This window comes from Oncorhynchus mykiss, unplaced genomic scaffold, assembly GCF_013265735.2.
Source record: "Oncorhynchus mykiss isolate Arlee unplaced genomic scaffold, USDA_OmykA_1.1 un_scaffold_169, whole genome shotgun sequence".
Taxonomy (NCBI): Eukaryota; Metazoa; Chordata; class Actinopteri; order Salmoniformes; family Salmonidae; genus Oncorhynchus; species Oncorhynchus mykiss.
The window spans coordinates 75,001-100,000 of NW_023493669.1; the positions used below are offsets into that span (position 1 = coordinate 75,001).

A 25,000-nucleotide genomic window follows, 5' to 3' on the forward strand; every position below is an offset into this window, starting at 1 on the left:
TGGAACAACGAGCAAATGGAGGTCTGAGGTCCACACATTATTAAACCCATGTTTTAAGGGAGAACACCCATGTTAAGGGAGAACACCCATGTTTTAAGGGAGAACACCCATGTTTTAAGGGAGAACACCCATGTTTTAAGGGAGAACACCCATGTTTTAAGGGATAACACCCATGTTAAGGGAGAACACCCATGTTAAGGGAGAACACCCATGTTTTAAGGGAGAACACCCATGTTTTAAGGGAGAACACCCATGTTTTAAGGGAGAACACCCGTGTTTTAAGGGAGAACACCCATGTTTTAAGGGAGAACACCCATGTTTTAAGGGAGAACAGAAGTTGGTATTGCACCCATGCTCCACCAAGGTTTTCCAGCTCACAGCTTTGACCCACTACAGTATCTATGTTGGTGTTTCTACTTCAAACTATGTGTAGGCAGGTTGCTTAGGATTCAAGCAGATATATTTCAATCAACCAATCAAATCACATGAATAAAATAAATACACCAATGAGACGCAGCGGTTGGCTCTTGTTGACGTGTTGTTTTATATTTCATATTCCAGCTTCAGCATTTTACAATAAAATATTAAATGACATGAATTATTTCACATTATAACAGGATTTACAGCCACTCTAATGGAGGTCTCTCTATTCTCTCTGTCTCTCTCTCTATTATCTCTGTTTCTCTGTCTCTCTGTGTCTCTCTCTCTGTTTCTGTCTCTCTCTCTCTCTCTCTCTCTCTCTCTCTCCGTCTCTCTCTCTATCATCTCTGTTTCTCTGTCTCTCTGTGTCTCTCTCTCTGTGTCTCTCTCTCTGTTTCTGTCTCTCTCTCTCTCTCTCTCTCTCTCTCTCTCTCCGTCTCTCTCTCTATCATCTCTGTTTCTCTGTCTCCCTCTCTCTCTCTCTCTCTCTCTCCCTCTCTTTCTCTATTATCCGTTTCTCTGTCTCTCTGTTTCTGTCTCTCTCTCTCTCTCTCTCTCTCTCTCTCTCTCCGTCTCTTTCTCTATCATCTCTGTTTCTCTGTCTCCCTCTCTCTCTCTCTCTCTCTCCCTCTCTCTCTCTATTATCTCTGTTTCTCTGTCTCTCTGTGTCTCTCTCTCTGTTTCTGTCTCTCTCTCTCTCTCTCTCTCTCTCTGTCTCTCTCTCTCTCTAATCTCTCTGTTTCCTACAGCTTTAATACTGAGTTCCAAAGGACCTTCATAAGGTGATGTAGACTGCTATATTTACAACAATGTTATATACCTCTCTGGGTAAAATGGCCTCTGTGTGTGTGCTCTAGTTCCTGCTCTGTGTGAATCCTAGACTGAGCAAGCAGTTGCCATGGTGACAGAGAGCCAGCATCACCTGACCCTCAGTCGGCCAATCAGGCTAACCCACAGCATCTTGAAGCTACAACCTCTGTCATGTCACAACGGTCTCACGCCTAGAAACTCTCCTATTCTCTCTCTCTTCATTTCTCATATCCTCCCTCTCTTCTCTCTCTGTCCATTCCTCCGCATCTCGCTCATCTATCTCTTCTCTCTCTCTCTCTGCCTCTCTCTATATCTCTCCCTCTATCTCTTCTCTCCATTTCTCTCTCCTCTCTCCCCCTCTATCTCCATCTCTCTCTTCTCTCCCTCTCTCTCCATCTCTCCTCTCTCCATCTTTCTCTCCTCTCTACTCTCTCCATCTCTCCCTCTCTCTCCATCTCTCCCTCTCTCTCCATCTTTCTCTCCTCTCTACACTCTCTGTCTCTCTCCTCTAGAAGACAGGAGCAGGTGTGAGGGCAGAAGGGTCCAGACTCAGAGTTTCGCTGAAGGGAGGGGCCTGCTGGTAGGGGTTGGTGGTTACTATGGTGACTCCGTTGGCGACGGGCGTGCTGCGGGCATTGTCGTGGTAACCGGCGCTGTCGTCAAGCTGATCGGTGAAGAGGCTGAAGTTTTGGAACAGGTTGATGAATGTCTGGAGAGCAAGCGCCGTCAGGCCAGCCTGGAGTCAGAGGTCAGAGGTTAGAGGTCAGAGGTGTTCATTATTAAAGCAGAAATCAAGGTAACTATAGTAACTTAGAAGTAAGAGCTGAAGTCAACCAGCTTCCTAGCTAAAAACAGCAGCCTGGAGTCAGAGCTTAGGTGTTAGAGGTCAGAGGTTAGATGTTAGGTGCTAGAGGTCAGAGGTTAGGTGTTAGAGGTCAGAGGTTAGATGTTAGGTACTAGAGGTCAGAGGTTAGGTGCTAGAGGTCAGAGGTTAGAGGTTAGGTGCTAGAGGTCAGAGGTTAGGTGTTAGGGCTTCCTAGCTATAAACAGGAGTTTCTCTTAGGTAAGGGACAGCATTCCCTCCTCAGATTTGTCACTCTAGACACAACTACGAAAACATAATTAACAAACAACAACAAAAAAACGGGTCACTACTCCTGCAGCTCTGGGTCTGTACATAGTCAACGGTAGGTTTCGAGGGGCCTCCTACGGTAGGTACACCTACAGCTCATCCCTTGGCAGTAGTACTGTAGACTACTTTATCACTGACCTCAACCCAGAGTCTCTCAGAGCGTTCACAGTCAGCCATCTGACACCCCTATCCCATCAGACCACAGTCAGCCCACCCCTATTAGACCACAGTCAGCCCACTGACACCCCTATCCTATCAGACTACAGTCAGCCCACCCCTATCAGACCACAGTCAGCCCACCCCTATCAGACCACAGTCAGCCCACTGACACCCCTATCAGATCACAGTCAGCCCAAAGACACCCCTATCAGACCACAGTCAGCCCACTGACACCCCTATCAGATCACAGTCAGCCCACTGACACCACTATCAGACCACAGTCAGCCCAAAGACACCCCTATCAGACCACAGTCAGCCCACTGACACCCCTATCAGACCACAGTCAGCCCACTGACACCCCTATCAGATCAGTCAGCCCACCCCTATCAGCCCACAGTCAGCCCACTGACACCCCTATCAGATCACAGTCAGCCCACTGACAACCCGATCAGATCACAGTCAGCCACTGACACCCCATCAGGTCACAGTCAGCCCACTGACACACCTATCAGACCACAGTCAGCCCACCCCTATCAGACCACAGTCAGCCCACTGACTCCCCTATCAGACCAGTCAGCCCACTGACACCCCTATCAGACCCCAGTCAGCCCACTGACACCCCTATCAGACCACAGTCAGCCCACTGACACCCCTATCAGACCACAGTCAGCCCACCCCTATCAGATCACAGTCAGCCCACTGACTCCACTATCAGACCACAGTCAGCCCACTGACACCCCAATCAGACCACAGTCAGCCCACTGACACTATTATCAGACCACAGTCAGCCCACTGACAGCTCTATCAGACCACAGTCAGCCCACTGACACCCCTATCAGACCCCAGTCAGCCCACCCCTATCAGATCACAGTCAGCCCACTGACTCCCCTATCAGACCACAGTCAGCCCACTGACACCTCTATCAGACCACAGTCAGCCAACTGACACCCCTATCAGACCACAGTCAGCCCACTGACACCCCTATCAGATCACAGTCAGCCCACTGACACCCCTATCAGACCACAGTCATCCTACTGACACCCCTATCAGACCACAGTCAGCCCACTGACACCCCTATCAGATCACAGTCAGCCCACTGACAACCCGATCAGATCACAGTCAGCCACTGACACCCCATCAGATCACAGTCAGCCCACTGACACACCTATCAGACCACAGTCAGCCCACCCCTATCAGACCACAGTCAGCCCACTGACTCCCCTATCAGACCAGTCAGCCCACTGACACCCCTATCAGACCCCAGTCAGCCCACTGACACCCCTATCAGACCACAGTCAGCCCACCCCTATCAGATCACAGTCAGCCCACTGACTCCCCTATCAGACCACAGTCAGCCCACTGACACCCCAATCAGACCACAGTCAGCCCACTGACACCCTTATCAGACCACAGTCAGCCATCTGACACCCCTATCAGACCACAGTCAGCCCACTGACACCCCTATCAGACCACAGTCAGCCCACTGACACCCCTATCAGACCACTGTCAGCCCACTGACACCCCTATCAGACCACAGTCAGCCAACTGATACCCCTATCAGACCACAGTCAGCCCACTGACACCCCTATCAGACCACAGTCAGCCCACTGACACCCCTATCAGACCACAGTCAGCCCACCCCTATCAGATCACAGTCAGCCCACTGACTCCCCTATCAGACCACAGTCAGCCCACTGACACCTCTATCAGACCACAGTCAGCCAACTGACACCCCTATCAGACCACAGTCAGCCCACTGATACCCCTATCAGACCACAGTCATCCTACTGACACCCCTATCAGACCACAGTCAGCCCACTGACACCCCTATCAGACCACAGTCAGCCCACCCCTATCAGACCACAGTCAGCCCACTGACACCCCTATCAGACCACAGTCAGCCCACTGACACCCCTATCAGACCACAGTCAGCCAACTGATACCCCTATCAGACCACAGTCAGCCCACTGACACCCCTATCAGATCACAGTCAGCCCACTGACAACCCGATCAGATCACAGTCAGCCCACCCCTATCAGATCACAGTCAGCCCACTGACTCCCCTATCAGACCACAGTCAGCCCACTGACACCCTTATCAGACCACAGTCAGCCATCTGACACCCCTATCAGACCACAGTCAGCCAACTGATACCCCTATCAGACCCCAGTCAGCCCACTGACACCCCTATCAGACCACAGTCAGCCCACTGACACCCCTATCAGACCACAGTCAGCCCACCCCTATCAGATCACAGTCAGCCCACTGACTCCCCTATCAGACCACAGTCAGCCCACTGACACCCTTATCAGACCACAGTCAGCCATCTGACACCCCTATCAGACCACAGTCAGCCCACTGACACCCCTATCAGACCACAGTCAGCCCACTGACACCCCTATCAGACCACTGTCAGCACACTGACACCCCTATCAGACCACAGTCAGCCAACTGATACCCCTATCAGACCACAGTCAGCCAACTGATACCCCTATCAGACCACAGTCAGCCCACTGACACCCCTATCAGACCACAGTCAGCCCACTGACACCCCTATCAGACCACTGTCAGCCCACTGACACCCCTATCAGACCCCAGTCAGCCCACTGACACCCCTATCAGACCACAGTCAGCCCACTGACACCCCTATCAGACCACAGTTAGCCCACCCCTATCAGATCACAGTCAGCCCACTGACTCCCCTATCAGACCACAGTCAGCCCACTGACACCCTTATCAGACCACAGTCAGCCATCTGACACCCCTATCAGACCACAGTCAGCCCACTGACACCCCTATCAGACCACAGTCAGCCCACTGACACCCCTATCAGACCACTGTCAGCCCACTGACACCCCTATCAGACCACAGTCAGCCAACTGATACCCCTATCAGACCACAGTCAGCCAACTGATACCCCTATCAGACCACAGTCAGCCCACTGACACCCCTATCAGACCACAGTCAGCCCACTGACACCCCTTTCAGACCACAGTCAGCCCACCCCTATCAGATCACAGTCAGCCCACTGACTCCCCTATCAGTTCACAGTCAGCCCACTGACACCTCTATCAGACCACAGTCAGCCAACTGACACCCCTATCAGACCACAGTCAGCCACTGACACCCCTATCAGACCACAGTCAGCCCACTGACACCCCTATCAGATCACAGTCAGCCCACTGACACCCCTATCAGACCACAGTCAGCCCACTGACTCCCCTATCAGACCACAGTCAGCCCACTGACACCCCTATCAGACCACAGTCAGCCCACTTACACCCCACCCCACGGACACGCCTATCAGACCACAGTCAGCCCATTGACTCCCCTATCAGACCACAGTCATCCTACTGACACCCCTATCAGACCACAGTCAGCCCACTGACACCCCTATCAGACCACAGTCAGCCCACCCCTATCAGACCACAGTCAGCCCACTGACACCCCTATCAGACCACAGTCAGGGCTGACACCCCTATCAGACCACAGTCACCCAACTGATACCCCTATCAGACCACAGTCAGCCCACTGACACCCCTATCAGATCACAGTCAGCCCACTGACAACCCGATCAGATCACAGTCAGCCACTGACACCGCATCAGATCACAGTCAGCCCACTGACACACCTATCAGACCACAGTCAGCCCACCCCTATCAGACCACAGTCAGCCCACTGACTCCCCTATCAGACCAGTCAGCCCACTGACACCCCTATCAGACCCCAGTCAGCCCACTGACACCCCTATCAGACCACAGTCAGCCCACTGACACCCCTATCAGACCACAGTCAGCCCACCCCTATCAGATCACAGTCAGCCCACTGACTCCCCTATCAGACCACAGTCAGCCCACTGACACCCCAATCAGACCACAGTCAGCCCACTGACACCCTTATCAGACCACAGTCAGCCATCTGACACCCCTATCAGACCACAGTCAGCCCACTGACACCCCTATCAGACCACAGTCAGCCCACTGACACCCCTATCAGACCACTGTCAGCCCACTGACACCCCTATCAGACCACAGTCAGCCAACTGATACCCCTATCAGACCACAGTCAGCCAACTGATACCCCTATCAGACCACAGTCAGCCCACTGACACCCCTATCAGACCACAGTCAGCCCACTGACACCCCTATCAGACCACTGTCAGCCCACTGACACCCCTATCAGACCACAGTCAGCCAACTGATACCCCTATCAGACCACAGTCAGCCAACTGATACCCCTATCAGACCACAGTCAGCCCACTGACACCCCTTTCAGACCACAGTCAGCCCACCCCTATCAGATCACAGTCAGCCCACTGACTCCCCTATCAGTTCACAGTCAGCCCACTGACACCTCTATCAGACCACAGTCAGCCAACTGACACCCCTATCAGACCACAGTCAGCCACTGACACCCCTATCAGACCACAGTCAGCCCACTGACACCCCTATCAGATCACAGTCAGCCCACTGACACCCCTATCAGACCACAGTCAGCCCACTGACTCCCCTATTAGACCACAGTCAGCCCACTGACACCCCTATCAGACCACAGTCAGCCCACTTACACCCCACCCCACGGACACGCCTATCAGACCACAGTCAGCCCATTGACTCCCCTATCAGACCACAGTCATCCTACTGACACCCCTATCAGACCACAGTCAGCCCACTGACACCCCTATCAGACCACAGTCAGCCCACCCCTATCAGACCACAGTCAGCCCACTGACACCCCTATCAGACCACAGTCAGCCCACTGACACCCCTATCAGACCACAGTCAGCCAACTGATACCCCTATCAGACCACAGTCAGCCCACTGACACCCCTATCAGATCACAGTCAGCCCACTGACAACCCGATCAGATCACAGTCAGCCACTGACACCCCATCAGATCACAGTCAGCCCACTGACACACCTATCAGACCACAGTCAGCCCACCCCTATCAGACCACAGTCAGCCCACTGACTCCCCTATCAGACCAGTCAGCCCACTGACACCCCTATCAGACCCCAGTCAGCCCACTGACACCCCTATCAGACCACAGTCAGCCCACTGACACCCCTATCAGACCACAGTCAGCCCACCCCTATCAGATCACAGTCAGCCCACTGACTCCCCTATCAGACCACAGTCAGCCCACTGACACCCCAATCAGACCACAGTCAGCCCACTGACACCCTTATCAGACCACAGTCAGCCATCTGACACCCCTATCAGACCACAGTCAGCCCACTGACACCCCTATCAGACCACAGTCAGCCCACTGACACCCCTATCAGACCACTGTCAGCCCACTGACACCCCTATCAGACCACAGTCAGCCAACTGATACCCCTATCAGACCACAGTCAGCCAACTGATACCCCTATCAGACCACAGTCAGCCCACTGACACCCCTATCAGACCACAGTCAGCCCACTGACACCCCTTTCAGACCACAGTCAGCCCACCCCTATCAGATCACAGTCAGCCCACTGACTCCCCTATCAGTTCACAGTCAGCCCACTGACACCTCTATCAGACCACAGTCAGCCAACTGACACCCCTATCAGACCACAGTCAGCCACTGACACCCCTATCAGACCACAGTCAGCCCACTGACACCCCTATCAGATCACAGTCAGCCCACTGACACCCCTATCAGACCACAGTCAGCCCACTGACTCCCCTATCAGACCACAGTCAGCCCACTGACACCCCTATCAGACCACAGTCAGCCCACATACACCCCTATCAGACCACAGTCAGCCCACTTACACCCCACCCCACGGACACGCCTATCAGACCACAGTCAGCCCATTGACTCCCCTATCAGACCACAGTCAGCCCACTGACTCCCCTATCAGACCACAGTCAGCCCACTGACACCCCTATCAGACCTCAGCCAGCCCACTGACACCCCTATCAGACCACAACAAAATCACAGTCTACTTGAACGGAGAAATACTCAACCATGAGGCATCGAAGCCCAACAGAATGCTATTAAGAGATGCTATAGATGGAAGGGTAGAAACCAAAAAACAATTGTCCTATAACAAATTCAATCCCTTTTGGACAACTTCCTGGACAAAACATTTCACTGCAATAGAGAAGGTGTAATCCTGCCAGTAGAAAGACTAAACAGGATGTTTGACCTCTCAACTTCCCTTTCAAATCTACACATATCAAGCAGACAACCTAAGAAAATTAACAACAATGACAAGTTTGAAAAACACAGACGCCCAGAAAACCTTATCTTACGCCTTCGCAATGGTGAATCACTAAAACAAAACAGAAATACACTACGGAAATATAATAGCCTGTACCAGCCTATACTAGCCTGTACTAACCTGTACTAGCCTGTACCAGCCTATACAAGCCTATACTAGCCTGTACTAACCTGTACTAGCCTGTACTACCCTGTACTAGCCTGTACTACCCTGTACTAGCCTGTACTAGCCTGTACTAGCCTACACTAGCCTATACTAGCCTGTACTAGCCTACACTAGCCTATACTAGCCTGTACTAGCATATACTAGCCTATACTAGCCTGTACTAGCCTACACTAGCCTATACTAGCCTGTACTAGCCTGTACTACCCTGTACTAACCTGTACTAGCCTGTACTAACCTGTACTAGCCTGTACTAGCCTGTACTAACCTGTACTAGCCTGTACTAGCCTGTACTAACCTGTACTAGCCTGTACTAACCTGTACTAGCCTGTACTAGCCTGTACTAACCTGTACTAGCCTGTACTAGCCTGTACTAACCTGTACTAGCCTGTACTAACCTATACTAGCCTGTACTAACCTGTACTAGCCTGTACTAGCCTGTACTAACCTGTACTAGCCTATACTAGCCTGTACTAGCCTGTACTAGCCTGTACTAACCTGTACTAGCCTGTACTAGCCTGTACTAGCCTGTACTAACCTGTACTAGCCTGTACTAGCCTGTACTAACCTGTACTAGCCTGTACTAGCCTGTACTAGCCTATACTAGCCTGTACTAGCCTATACTAGCCTATACTAGCCTGTACTAGCCTGTACTAGCCTGTACTAACCTGTACTAGCCTATACTAGCCTATACTAGCCTGTACTAGCCTGTACTAGCCTGTACTAACCTGTACTAGCCTATACTAGCCTGTACTAGCCTGTACTAGCCTGTACTAGCCTATACTAGCCTGTACTAGCCTGTACTAACCTGTACTAGTAACTTTGTAGGCCACATGTGCTGCACCAGAAACGCATGTCCTCTCCCTGCTTTATCTGAACGATGTCCATAATTCCACTCCATATCATACAGTATAATACAGAATGGCGCAGCGGTCACTGCATCTCAGTACACTACAGGCGTCACTACAGTCCCTGGTTCGATTCCAGGCTGTATTACATCCGGCCGTGATTGGGAGTTCCATAGGGAGGCGTCGTCCGGGTTTGGGAACCCAGCGTTGTCTGGGTTTGGCCCAGCGTCGTCCGGGTTTGGCCCAGGGTCGTCTGGGTTTGGCCCAGGGTAGGCCATCATTGTAAATAAGAATTTGTTCATAACTAAACACACACACACTACACACACACACTACACACACACACTACACACACACACTACACACACACACTACACACACACATTACACACACACTATACACACACACTATACACACACATTACACACACACACATTACACACACACACACACACACACACTACACACACACACACACACACACACACACACACACACACACACACACACACACACACATTACACACACACACACATTACACACACACATTACACACACATTACACACACACACATTACACACACATTACACACACACACACACACACACATTACACACACACACATTACACACACACACACTACACACACACACACACTACACACACACACACTACACACACACACACACACACAAACACACGTTACACACACACACACACATTACACACACACACACACACATTACACACACACACATTACACACACACACACACACACACATTACACACACACACACACACACATTACACACACACACACACACATTACACACACACATTACACACACACACACACACTACACACACACACACACATTACACACACACATACACATTACACACACACACACACATTACACACACACACACACACACATTACACACACACACATTACACACACACATTACACACACACACACACATTACACACACACACACATTACACACACACACATTACACACACACACACACACACATTACACACACACACACACACACATTACACACACACATTACACACACACACACACACATTACACACACACATTACACACACACCCACCTAGACCCCCCAGGTGTCTCTTACCCAGGTGAGGATGGAGAAGAAGCAGAAGGCAACAGCAGCCCTGGCGGCGTCGGAGCCCTGAGCCAATGGGAGCTCTTCTTCTGTCGTCTGCTGCCACTGATTGGCCAGGAAACAGAAACCCACGAACCACAGGAAGCTGGCCAGGGCTGAGGGGGGCGGGACCAACAGGACAGATGGTTCAGAAAACATACCTCCTAGAGATAACATGACGTGTGGATGTGTCTGTGTGTGTGTGTGTGTGTGTATATAATGTGTGTGTGTGTGTGTGTGTGTGTGTATATAATGTGTGTGTGTATGTATATAATGTGTGTGTGTGTGTACCAGAGAAGACCATGTCGATGAGAGTTGCTCTCCTCCTGAGTCGGACACTGTGGATGGTGGGGAAGTAGATGTCTAGAACCAGGAAGCAGACGCTGCCTAGGAAACAGACCACGCCCACGGTAACGCCGTAGTTACAGGCATCGGCGTTCTTATTGAAGACGCATAGCAACCGCTCGCTGCCGATGTTCATGTAGCCTTCATTCACTATACAGCTGAACACTACCATAGAGAATACCTGTAGGAGAGACATCACCTTTAATTAATTACTATACAGCTGAACATTACTATAGAGAATACCTGGAGGAGAGACATCACCTTTAATTAATTACTATACAGCTGAACACTACCATAGAGAATACCTGGAGGAGAGACATCACCTTTAATTAATTACTATACAGCTGAACACTACCATAGAGTATACCTGTAGGAGAGACATCACCTTTAATTAATTACTATACAGCTGAACATTACTATAGAGAATACCTGGAGGAGAGACATCACCTTTAATTAATTACTATACAGCTGAACACTACCATAGAGAATACCTGGAGGAGAGACATCACCTTTAATTAATTACTATACAGCTGAACACTACCAAACAGAATACCTAGAGGAGAGACATCACCTTTAATTAATTACTATACAGCTGAACATTACTATAGAGAATACCTGGAGGAGAGACAACTACTAGTTAATTACTCATGGGGATATGATTCAATACAGCTGTAACATTGATGCTTTGAGGGAGGGCGAGATGAGTGGGAGAGGGAGGGTGAGATGAGTGGGAGAGGGAGGGTGAGATGAGTGGGAGAGGGAGGGTGAGATGAGTGGGAGAGGGAGGGTGAGATGAGTGGGAGAGGGAGGGTGAGATGAGTGGGAGAGGGGGGGTGAGATGAGTGGGAAAGGGAGGGTGAGATGATTGGGAGAGGGAGGGTGAGATGAGTGGGAGAGGGAGGGTGAGTTGAGTGGGAGTGGGGAGAGGAGAGAGAGGAGAGGGAGGGGGAGAGAGGGGGAGAGGTTAGGAGGGAGAGAGCGGGGGAGAGGTTAGGAGAGAGAAGAGAGGGAGAGGAGAGAGAGAGAGAGAGAGAGAGAGAGAGAGGAGAGGGAGTGGGAGAGAGAGAGGGAAAGGGAGGAGAGAGAGTAGAGGGGGAGAGGAGAGAGGGGAGAGGGAGGAGAGAGAAGAGGAGAGAGAGAGAGGAGAGGGAGTGGAAGAGAGAGAGAGAGGGAGGAGAGAGGAGAGGGGGAGAGGAGAGGGAGGAGAGAGGAGAGACCGGAAGGGAAAGAGAGAGGTAGGAGAGAGAGAGAGAGTAGAGGGGGAGAGGGAGGAGGGAGGAGAGAGGAGAGAGAAGTCAGTCAGTCAGTGAGTGAGTGAGTGAGTGAGTGAGTGAATAACGTTAGTTCGGAGATCAGAACACACACACGCGCGCGCGTTGCTGCACTGTAAAACCAACAACCTACAATAATGTAGTTAAGACACTGAAATAGCTGCCGTGAGCAGTTCCACCTTCACAGGAGTCGTGGAAATGCCGTTTGTTGTTGTTGTTGTAACGTTTACTTCAGTTTAACGCCCCCACTAAGCCTCCAATAATTACCCAGTGTGCCTTGCCTTTTCAAAAGTTACATCCCATGACTGTATTATTTCAGTAACAGAGAAACGGTTGTTGAATTCGTTGATTTTCAGTTCTGTGGCCTTCACCCAAGTGAGTTCCTAGGAGAATATTATCATTATAATCATTAGAATTTAACCATTACATGCCTTATAAACCGGCCTGAAACTCATAGTTTACAGGCCAAGTCGGGCCTTATACAGCGGCCTGAAACTCGTAGTTTACAGGCCATGTCGGGCCTTATACAGCGGCCTGAAACTCATGGTTTACAGGCCACATCGGGCCTTATACAGCGGCCTGAAACTCATGGTTTACAGGCCAAGTCGGGCCTTATACAGCGGCCTGAAACTCGTAGTTTACAGGCCACGTCGGGCCTTATACAGCGGCCTGAAGCTCATGGTTTTACAGGCCACAGGGCCTGCAAGTTGGGTTGCAAAATTCCACGAACGTTCCCAAAACATTTTCCAGTGATCTTCCAACCAGAATTTCTGGAAAACCTGTGAAATTTACCAGAATGATTTTCAACCATAAACTGTAAACCACATTATGCTGCAAAACGATATGTAATTCCTATTGGAATCGTTAAGCTAGCCAACAGTATTAAACTACAGGATATAGTCTACTGTATTATAAACCAGCTATGTCAGACAACATTACCCCCTGTGTCATTATAAACTATAAACCAGCTAGGTCAGACAACATTACCCCCTGTGTCATTATAAACCAGCTAGGTCAGACAACATTAACCCCTGTGTCATTATAAACCAGCTAGGTCAGACAACATTACCCCCTGTGTCATTATAAACCAGCTAGGTCAGACAACATTACCCCCTGTCTCATTATAAACCAGCTAGGTCAGACAACATTACCCCCTGTGTCATTATAAACCAGCTAGGTCAGACAACATTACCCCCTGTGTCATTATAAACCAGCTAGGTCAGACAACATTACCCCTCTGTGTCATTATAAACCAGCTAGGTCAGACAACATTACCCTCTGTGTCATTATAAACCAGCTAGGTCAGACAACATTACCCCCTGTGTCATTATAAACTATAAACCAGCTAGGTCAGACAACATTACCCCCTGTGTCATTATAAACCAGCTAGGTCAGACAACATTACCCCTCTGTGTCATTATAACCCAGCTAGGTCAGACAACATTACCCCCTGTGTCATTATAAACTATAAACCAGCTAGGTCAGACAACATTACCCCCTGTGTCATTATAAACCAGCTAGGTCAGACAACATTACCCCCTGTGTAATTATAAACCAGCTAGGTCAGACAACATTACCCCCTGTGTCATTATAAACCAGCTAGGTCAGACAACATTACCCCCTGTGTCATTATAAACCATCTAGGTCAGACAACATTATCCCCTGTGTCATTATAAACTATAAACCAGCTAGGTCAGACAACATTACCCCCTGTGTCATTATAAACCAGCTAGGTCAGACAACATTACCCCTCTGTGTCATTATAAACCAGCTAGGTCAGACAACATTGCCCCCTGTGTCATTATAAACCAGCTAGGTCAGTAACATTACCCCTCTGTGTCATTATAAACCAGCTAGGTCAGACTACATTACCCCCTGTGTCATTATAAACCAGCTAGGTCAGACAACATTACCCCCTGTGTCATTATAAACTATAAACCAGCTAGGTCAGACAACATTACCCCCTGTGTCATTATAAACCAGCTAGGTCAGACAACATTACCCCCTGTGTAATTATAAACCAGCTAGGTCAGACAACATTACCCCCTGTGTCATTATAAACCAGCTAGGTCAGACAACATTACCCCCTGTGTCATTATAAACCATCTAGGTCAGACAACATTATCCCCTGTGTCATTATAAACTATAAACCAGCTAGGTCAGACAACATTACCCCCTGTGTCATTATAAACCAGCTAGGTCAGACAACATTACCCCTCTGTGTCATTATAAACCAGCTAGGTCAGACAACATTGCCCCCTGTGTCATTATAAACCAGCTAGGTCAGTAACATTACCCCTCTGTGTCATTATAAACCAGCTAGGTCAGACTACATTACCCCCTGTGTCATTATAAACCAGCTAGGTCAGACAACATTACCCCCTGTGTCATTATAAACCAGCTAGGTCAGACAACATTACCCCTCTGTGTCATTATAAACCAGCTAGGTCAGACAACATTACCCCCTGTGTCATTATAAACCAGCTAGGTCAGACAACATTACCCCCTGTGTCATTATAAACCAGCTAGGTCAGACTACATTACCCCTCTGTGTCATTGTAAACCAGCTAGGTCAGACAACATTACCCCCTGTGTCATTATAAACAATAAACCAGCTAGGTCAGACAACATTACCCCTCTGTGTCATTATAACCCAGCTAGGTCAGACAACATTACCCCCTGTGTCATTATAAACCAGCTAGGTCAGACTACATTACCCCTCTGTGTCATTATAAACCAGCTAGGTCAGACTACATTACCCCCTGTGTCATTATAAACCAGCTAGGTCAGACAACATTACCCCCTGTGTCATTATAAACTATAAACCAGCTAGGTCAGACAACATTACCTCCTGTGTCATTATAAACCAGCTAGGTCAGACAACATTACCCCCTGTGTCATTATAAACTATAAACCAGCTAGGTCAGACAACATTACCCCTGTGTCATTATAAACTATAAACCAGCTAGGTCAGACAACATTACCCCCTGTGTCATTATAAACCAGCTAGGTCAGACAACATTACCCCTCTGTGTCATTATAAACCAGCTAGGTCAGACAACATTACCCCTCTGTGTCATTATAACCCAGCTAGGTCAGACAACATTACCCCCTGTGTCATTATAAACTATAAACCAGCTAGGTCAGACAACATTACCCCCTGTGTCATTATAAACCAGCTAGGTCAGACAACATTACCCCCTGTGTCATTATAAACTATAAACCAGCTAGGTCAGACAACATTACCCCCTGTGTCATTATAAACCAGCTAGGTCAGACAACATTACCCCTCTGTGTCATTATAAACCAGCTAGGTCAGACAACATTACCCCCTGTGTCATTATAAACTATAAACCAGCTAGGTCAGACAACATTACCCCCTGTGTCATTATAAACTATAAACCAGCTAGGTCAGACTACATTACCCCTCTGTGTCATTATAAACCAGCTAGGTCAGACAACATTACCCCCTGTGTCATTATAAACTATAAACCAGCTAGGTCAGACAACATTACCCCCTGTGTCATTATAAACCAGCTAGGTCAGACAACATTACCCCCTGTGTCATTATAAACCAGCTAGGTCAGACAACATTACCCCCTGTGTCATTATAAACCAGCTAGGTCAGACAACGTTACCCCCTGTGTCATTATAAACCAGCTAGGTCAGACAACATTACCCCCTGTGTCATTATAAACCAGCTAGGTCAGTAACATTACCCCCTGTGTCATTATAAACTATAAACCAGCTAGGTCAGACAACATTACCCCCTGTGTAATTATAAACCAGCTAGGTCAGACAACATTACCCCTCTGTGTCATTATAAACCAGCTAGGTCAGACAACATTACCCCCTGTGTCATTGTAAACCAGCTAGGCCAGACAACATTACCCCCTGTGTCATTATAAACTATAAACCAGCTAGGTCAGACAACATTACCCCCTGTGTAATTATAAACCAGCTAGGTCAGACAACATTACCCCTCTGTGTCATTATAAACCAGCTAGGTCAGACAACATTACCCCCTGTGTCATTATAAACCAGCTAGGTCAGACTACATTACCCCTCTGTGTCATTATAAACCAGCTAGGTCAGACAACATTACCCCCTGTGTCATTATAAACCAGCTAGGTCAGACTACATTACCCCCTGTGTCATTATAAACCAGCTAGGTCAGACAACATTACCCCTCTGTGTCATTATAAACCAGCTAGGTCAGACAACATTACCCCCTGTGTCATTATAAACTATAAACCAGCTAGGTCAGACAACATTACCCCCTGTGTCATTATAAACCAGCTAGGTCAGACAACATTACCCCCTGTGTCATTATAAACCAGCTAGGTCAGACAACATTACCCCTCTGTGTCATTATAAACCAGCTAGGTCAGACAACATTACCCCCTGTGTCATTATAAACCAGCTAGGTCAGTAACATTACCCCTCTGTGTCATTATAAACCAGCTAGGTCAGACTACATTACCCCCTGTGTCATTATAAACCAGCTAGGTCAGACAACATTACCCCCTGTGTCATTATAAACTATAAACCAGCTAGATCAGACAACATTACCCCCTGTGTCATTATAAACCAGCTAGGTCAGACAACATTACCCCCTGTGTCATTATAAACCAGCTAGGTCAGACAACATTACCCCCTGTGTAATTATAAACCAGCTAGGTCAGACTACATTACCCCCTGTGTCATTATAAACCAGCTAGGTCAGACTACATTACCCCCTGTGTCATTATAAACCAGCTAGGTCAGACAACATTACCCCCTGTGTCATTATAAACTATAAACCAGCTAGGTCAGACAACATTACCCCCTGTGTCATTATAAACCAGCTAGGTCAGACAACATTACCCCCTGTGTCATTATAAACCAGCTAGGTCAGACAACATTACCCCTCTGTGTCATTATAAACCAGCTAGGTCAGACAACATTACCCCCTGTGTCATTATAAACCAGCTAGGTCAGACAACATTACCCCCTGTGTCATTATAAACCAGCTAGGTCAGACTACATTACCCCTCTGTGTCATTGTAAACCAGCTAGGTCAGACAACATTACCCCCTGTGTCATTATAAACAATAAACCAGCTAGGTCAGACAACATTACCCCTCTGTGTCATTATAACCCAGCTAGGTCAGACAACATTACCCCCTGTGTCATTATAAACTATAAACCAGCTAGGTCAGACAACATTACCCCTGTGTCATTATAAACTATAAACCAGCTAGGTCAGACAACATTACCCCCTGTGTCATTATAAACCAGCTAGGTCAGACTACATTACCCCCTGTGTCATTATAAACCAGCTAGGTCAGACAACATTACCCCCTGTGTCATTATAAACTATAAACCAGCTAGGTCAGACAACATTACCTCCTGTGTCATTATAAACCAGCTAGGTCAGACAACATTACCCCCTGTGTCATTATAAACTATAAACCAGCTAGGTCAGACAACATTACCCCTGTGTCATTATAAACTATAAACCAGCTAGGTCAGACAACATTACCCCCTGTGTCATTATAAACCAGCTAGGTCAGACAACATTACCCCTCTGTGTCATTATAAACCAGCTAGGTCAGACAACATTACCCCTCTGTGTCATTATAACCCAGCTAGGTCAGACAACATTACCCCCTGTGTCATTATAAACTATAAACCAGCTAGGTCAGACAACATTACCCCCTGTGTCATTATAAACCAGCTAGGTCAGACAACATTACCCCCTGTGTCATTATAAACTATAAACCAGCTAGGTCAGACAACATTACCCCCTGTGTCATTATAAACCAGCTAGGTCAGACAACATTACCCCTCTGTGTCATTATAAACCAGCTAGGTCAGACAACATTACCCCCTGTGTCATTATAAACTATAAACCAGCTAGGTCAGACAACATTACCCCCTGTGTCATTATAAACTATAAACCAGCTAGGTCAGACTACATTACCCCTCTGTGTCATTATAAACCAGCTAGGTCAGACAACATTACCCCCTGTGTCATTATAAACTATAAACCAGCTAGGTCAGACAACATTACCCCCTGTGTCATTATAAACCAGCTAGGTCAGACAACATTACCCCCTGTGTCATTATAAACCAGCTAGGTCAGACAACATTACCCCCTGTGTCATTATAAACCAGCTAGGTCAGACAACGTTACCCCCTGTGTCATTATAAACCAGCTAGGTCAGACAACATTACCCCCTGTGTCATTATAAACCAGCTAGGTCAGTAACATTACCCCCTGTGTCATTATAAACTATAAACCAGCTAGGTCAGACAACATTACCCCCTGTGTAATTATAAACCAGCTAGGTCAGACAACATTACCCCTCTGTGTCATTATAAACCAGCTAGGTCAGACAACATTACCCCCTGTGTCATTGTAAACCAGCTAGGCCAGACAACATTACCCCCTGTGTCATTATAAACTATAAACCAGCTAGGTCAGACAACATTACCCCCTGTGTAATTATAAACCAGCTAGGTCAGACAACATTACCCCTCTGTGTCATTATAAACCAGCTAGGTCAGACAACATTACCCCCTGTGTCATTATAAACCAGCTAGGTCAGACTACATTACCCCTCTGTGTCATTATAAACCAGCTAGGTCAGACAACATTACCCCCTGTGTCATTATAAACCAGCTAGGTCAGACTACATTACCCCCTGTGTCATTATAAACCAGCTAGGTCAGACAACATTACCCCTCTGTGTCATTATAAACCAGCTAGGTCAGACAACATTACCCCCTGTGTCATTATAAACTATAAACCAGCTAGGTCAGACAACATTACCCCCTGTGTCATTATAAACCAGCTAGGTCAGACAACATTACCCCCTGTGTCATTATAAACCAGCTAGGTCAGACAACATTACCCCTCTGTGTCATTATAAACCAGCTAGGTCAGACAACATTACCCCCTGTGTCATTATAAACCAGCTAGGTCAGTAACATTACCCCTCTGTGTCATTATAAACCAGCTAGGTCAGACTACATTACCCCCTGTGTCATTATAAACCAGCTAGGTCAGACAACATTACCCCCTGTGTCATTATAAACTATAAACCAGCTAGATCAGACAACATTACCCCCTGTGTCATTATAAACCAGCTAGGTCAGACAACATTACCCCCTGTGTCATTATAAACCAGCTAGGTCAGACAACATTACCCCCTGTGTAATTATAAACCAGCTAGGTCAGACTACATTACCCCCTGTGTCATTATAAACCAGCTAGGTCAGACAACATTACCCCCTGTGTCATTATAAACCAGCTAGGTCAGACAACATTACCCCCTGTGTAATTATAAACCAGCTAGGTCAGACAACATTACCCCCTGTGTAATTATAAACCAGCTAGGTCAGACTACATTACCCCCTGTGTCATTATAAACCAGCTAGGTCAGACAACATTACCCCCTGTGTCATTATAAACCAGCTAGGTCAGACAACATTACCCCCTGTGTCATTATAAACCAGCTAGGTCAGACAACATTACCCCCTGTGTCATTATAAACCAGCTAGGTCAGACAACATTACCCCCTGTGTCATTATAAACCAGCTAGGTCAGACAACGTTACCCCCTGTGTCATTATAAACCAGCTAGGTCAGACTACATTACCCCCTGTCTCATTATAAACCAGCTAGGTCAGACTACATTACCCCCTGTCTCATTATAAACCAGCTAGGTCAGACTACATTACCCCTCTGTGTCATTATAAACCAGCTAGGTCAGACAACATTACCCCCTGTGTCATTATAAACCAGCTAGGTCAGACAACATTACCCCCTGTGTCATTATAAACCAGCTAGGGCAGACAACATTACCCCCTGTGTCATTATAAACCAGCTAGGTCAGACAACATTACCCCCTGTGTCATTATAAACCAGCTAGGTCAGACAACATTACCCCCTGTGTCATTATAAACCAGCTAGGTCAGACAACATTACCCCCTGTGTCATTATAAACCAGCTAGGTCAGACAACATTACCCCCTATGTCATTATAAACCAGCTAGGTCAATAACATTACCCCCTGTGTCATTATAAACCAGCTAGGTCAGACAACATTACCCCCTGTGTCATTATAAACCAGCTAGGTCAGACAACATTACCCTCTGTATCATTATAAACCAGCTAGGTCAGACAACATTACCCTCTGTGTCATTATAAACCAGCTAGGTCAGACAACATTACCCCCTGTGTCATTATAAACCAGCTAGGTCAGACAACATTACCCTCTGTGTCATTATAAACCAGCTAGGTCAGACAACATTACCCCCTGTGTCATTATAAACCAGCTAGGTCAGACAACATTACCCCCTGTGTAATTATAAACCAGCTAGGTCAGACAACATTACCCCCTGTGTCATTATAAACCAGCTAGGTCAGACAACATTACCCCCTGTGTCATTATAAACCAGCTAGGTCAGACAACATTACCGCTCTGTGTCATTATAAACCATCTAGGTCAGACAACATTACCCCCTGTGTAATTATAAACCAGCTAGGTCAGACTACATTACCCCCTGTGTCATTATAAACCAGCTAGGTCAGACAACATTACCCCCTGTGTCATTATAAACCAGCTAGGTCAGACAACATTACCCCCTGTGTAATTATAAACCAGCTAGGTCAGACAACATTACCCCCTGTGTCATTATAAACCAGCTAGGTCAGACAACATTACCCCCTGTGTCATTATAAACCAGCTAGGTCAGACAACATTACCGCTCTGTGTCATTATAAACCATCTAGGTCAGACAACATTATCCCCTGTGTCATTATAAACTATAAACCAGCTAGGTCAGACAACATTACCCCCTGTGTCATTATAAACCAGCTAGGTCAGACAACATTACCCCTCTGTGTCATTATAAACCAGCTAGGTCAGACAACATTACCCCCTGTGTCATTATAAACCAGCTAGGTCAGTAACATTACCCCTCTGTGTCATTATAAACCAGCTAGGTCAGACTACATTACCCCCTGTGTCATTATAAACCAGCTAGGTCAGACAACATTACCCCCTGTGTCATTATAAACTATAAACCAGCTAGGTCAGACAACATTACCCCCTGTGTCATTATAAACCAGCTAGGTCAGACAACATTACCCCCTGTGTCATTATAAACCAGCTAGGTCAGACAACATTACCCCTCTGTGTCATTATAAACCAGCTAGGTCAGACAACATTACCCCCTGTGTCATTATAAACCAGCTAGGTCAGACAACATTACCCCCTGTGTCATTATAAACCAGCTAGGTCAGACTACATTACCCCTCTGTGTCATTGTAAACCAGCTAGGTCAGACAACATTACCCCCTGTGTCATTATAAACAATAAACCAGCTAGGTCAGACAACATTACCCCTCTGTGTCATTATAACCCAGCTAGGTCAGACAACATTACCCCCTGTGTCATTATAAACCAGCTAGGTCAGACTACATTACCCCTCTGTGTCATTATAAACCAGCTAGGTCAGACTACATTACCCCCTGTGTCATTATAAACCAGCTAGGTCAGACAACATTACCCCCTGTGTCATTATAAACTATAAACCAGCTAGGTCAGACAACATTACCCCCTGTGTCATTATAAACCAGCTAGGTCAGACAACATTACCCCCTGTGTCATTATAAACTATAAACCAGCTAGGTCAGACAACATTACCCCTGTGTCATTATAAACTATAAACCAGCTAGGTCAGACAACATTACCCCCTGTGTCATTATAAACCAGCTAGGTCAGACAACATTACCCCTCTGTGTCATTATAAACCAGCTAGGTCAGACAACATTACCCCTCTGTGTCATTATAACCCAGCTAGGTCAGACAACATTACCCCCTGTGTCATTATAAACTATAAACCAGCTAGGTCAGACAACATTACCCCCTGTGTCATTATAAACCAGCTAGGTCAGACAACATTACCCCCTGTGTCATTATAAACTATAAACCAGCTAGGTCAGACAACATTACCCCCTGTGTCATTATAAACCAGCTAGGTCAGACAACATTACCCCTCTGTGTCATTATAAACCAGCTAGGTCAGACAACATTACCCCCTGTGTCATTATAAACTATAAACCAGCTAGGTCAGACAACATTACCCCCTGTGTCATTATAAACTATAAACCAGCTAGGTCAGACTACATTACCCCTCTGTGTCATTATAAACCAGCTAGGTCAGACAACATTACCCCCTGTGTCATTATAAACTATAAACCAGCTAGGTCAGACAACATTACCCCCTGTGTCATTATAAACCAGCTAGGTCAGACAACATTACCCCCTGTGTCATTATAAACCAGCTAGGTCAGACAACATTACCCCCTGTGTCATTATAAACCAGCTAGGTCAGACAACGTTACCCCCTGTGTCATTATAAACCAGCTAGGTCAGACAACATTACCCCCTGTGTCATTATAAACCAGCTAGGTCAGTAACATTACCCCCTGTGTCATTATAAACTATAAACCAGCTAGGTCAGACAACATTACCCCCTGTGTAATTATAAACCAGCTAGGTCAGACAACATTACCCCTCTGTGTCATTATAAACCAGCTAGGTCAGACAACATTACCCCCTGTGTCATTGTAAACCAGCTAGGCCAGACAACATTACCCCCTGTGTCATTATAAACTATAAACCAGCTAGGTCAGACAACATTACCCCCTGTGTAATTATAAACCAGCTAGGTCAGACAATATTACCCCTCTGTGTCATTATAAACCAGCTAGGTCAGACAACATTACCCCCTGTGTCATTATAAACCAGCTAGGTCAGACTACATTACCCCTCTGTGTCATTATAAACCAGCTAGGTCAGACAACATTACCCCCTGTGTCATTATAAACCAGCTAGGTCAGACTACATTACCCCCTGTGTCATTATAAACCAGCTAGGTCAGACAACATTACCCCTCTGTGTCATTATAAACCAGCTAGGTCAGACAACATTACCCCCTGTGTCATTATAAACTATAAACCAGCTAGGTCAGACAACATTACCCCCTGTGTCATTATAAACCAGCTAGGTCAGACAACATTACCCCCTGTGTCATTATAAACCAGCTAGGTCAGACAACATTACCCCTCTGTGTCATTATAAACCAGCTAGGTCAGACAACATTACCCCCTGTGTCATTATAAACCAGCTAGGTCAGTAACATTACCCCTCTGTGTCATTATAAACCAGCTAGGTCAGACTACATTACCCCCTGTGTCATTATAAACCAGCTAGGTCAGACAACATTACCCCCTGTGTCATTATAAACTATAAACCAGCTAGATCAGACAACATTACCCCCTGTGTCATTATAAACCAGCTAGGTCAGACAACATTACCCCCTGTGTCATTATAAACCAGCTAGGTCAGACAACATTACCCCCTGTGTAATTATAAACCAGCTAGGTCAGACTACATTACCCCCTGTGTCATTATAAACCAGCTAGGTCAGACAACATTACCCCCTGTGTCATTATAAACCAGCTAGGTCAGACAACATTACCCCCTGTGTAATTATAAACCAGCTAGGTCAGACAACATTACCCCCTGTGTAATTATAAACCAGCTAGGTCAGACTACATTACCCCCTGTGTCATTATAAACCAGCTAGGTCAGACAACATTACCCCCTGTGTCATTATAAACCAGCTAGGTCAGACAACATTACCCCCTGTGTCATTATAAACCAGCTAGGTCAGACAACATTACCCCCTGTGTCATTATAAACCAGCTAGGTCAGACAACATTACCCCCTGTGTCATTATAAACCAGCTAGGTCAGACAACGTTACCCCCTGTGTCATTATAAACCAGCTAGGTCAGACTACATTACCCCCTGTCTCATTATAAACCAGCTAGGTCAGACTACATTACCCCCTGTCTCATTATAAACCAGCTAGGTCAGACTACATTACCCCTCTGTGTCATTATAAACCAGCTAGGTCAGACAACATTACCCCCTGTGTCATTATAAACCAGCTAGGTCAGACAACATTACCCCCTGTGTCATTATAAACCAGCTAGGTCAGACAACATTACCCCCTGTGTCATTATAAACCAGCTAGGTCAGACAACATTACCCCCTGTGTAATTATAAACCAGCTAGGTCAGACTACATTACCCCCTGTGTCATTATAAACCAGCTAGGTCAGACAACATTACCCCCTGTGTCATTATAAACCAGCTAGGTCAGACAACATTACCCGCCTGTGTCATTATAAACTATAAACCAGCTAGGTCAGACAACATTACCTCCTGTGTCATTATAAGCCAGCTAGGTCAGACAACATTACCCGCCTGTGTCATTATAAACCAGCTAGGTCAGACAACATTACCCCCTGTGTCATTATAAACTATAAACCAGCTAGGTCAGACAACATTACCCCCTGTGTCATTATAAACCAGCTAGGGCAGACAACATTAC

General features: G+C 46.9%; 1 protein-coding gene across 2 annotated transcripts in view; it reads right to left on the reverse strand.

Annotated features, from left to right (window-relative positions):
- Positions 1-1,112: 1,112 nt before the first annotated feature.
- Positions 1,113-25,000, reverse strand: part of LOC110516501 (synaptogyrin-3-like) — a 25,995-nt gene continuing 2,107 nt past the window's right edge. For both annotated transcript variants that reach the window (XM_036972519.1, XM_036972520.1), the window contains exons 2-4: positions 11,221-11,455; positions 10,900-11,045; positions 1,113-1,966 (exon numbers count right to left, since the gene is read on the reverse strand). In XM_036972519.1, coding sequence (XP_036828414.1) covers positions 1,739-1,966; positions 10,900-11,045; positions 11,221-11,455 — 609 coding nt within the window. In that variant the 3' untranslated portion in view covers positions 1,113-1,738. The remainder of the gene's footprint in view (positions 1,967-10,899; positions 11,046-11,220; positions 11,456-25,000) is intronic.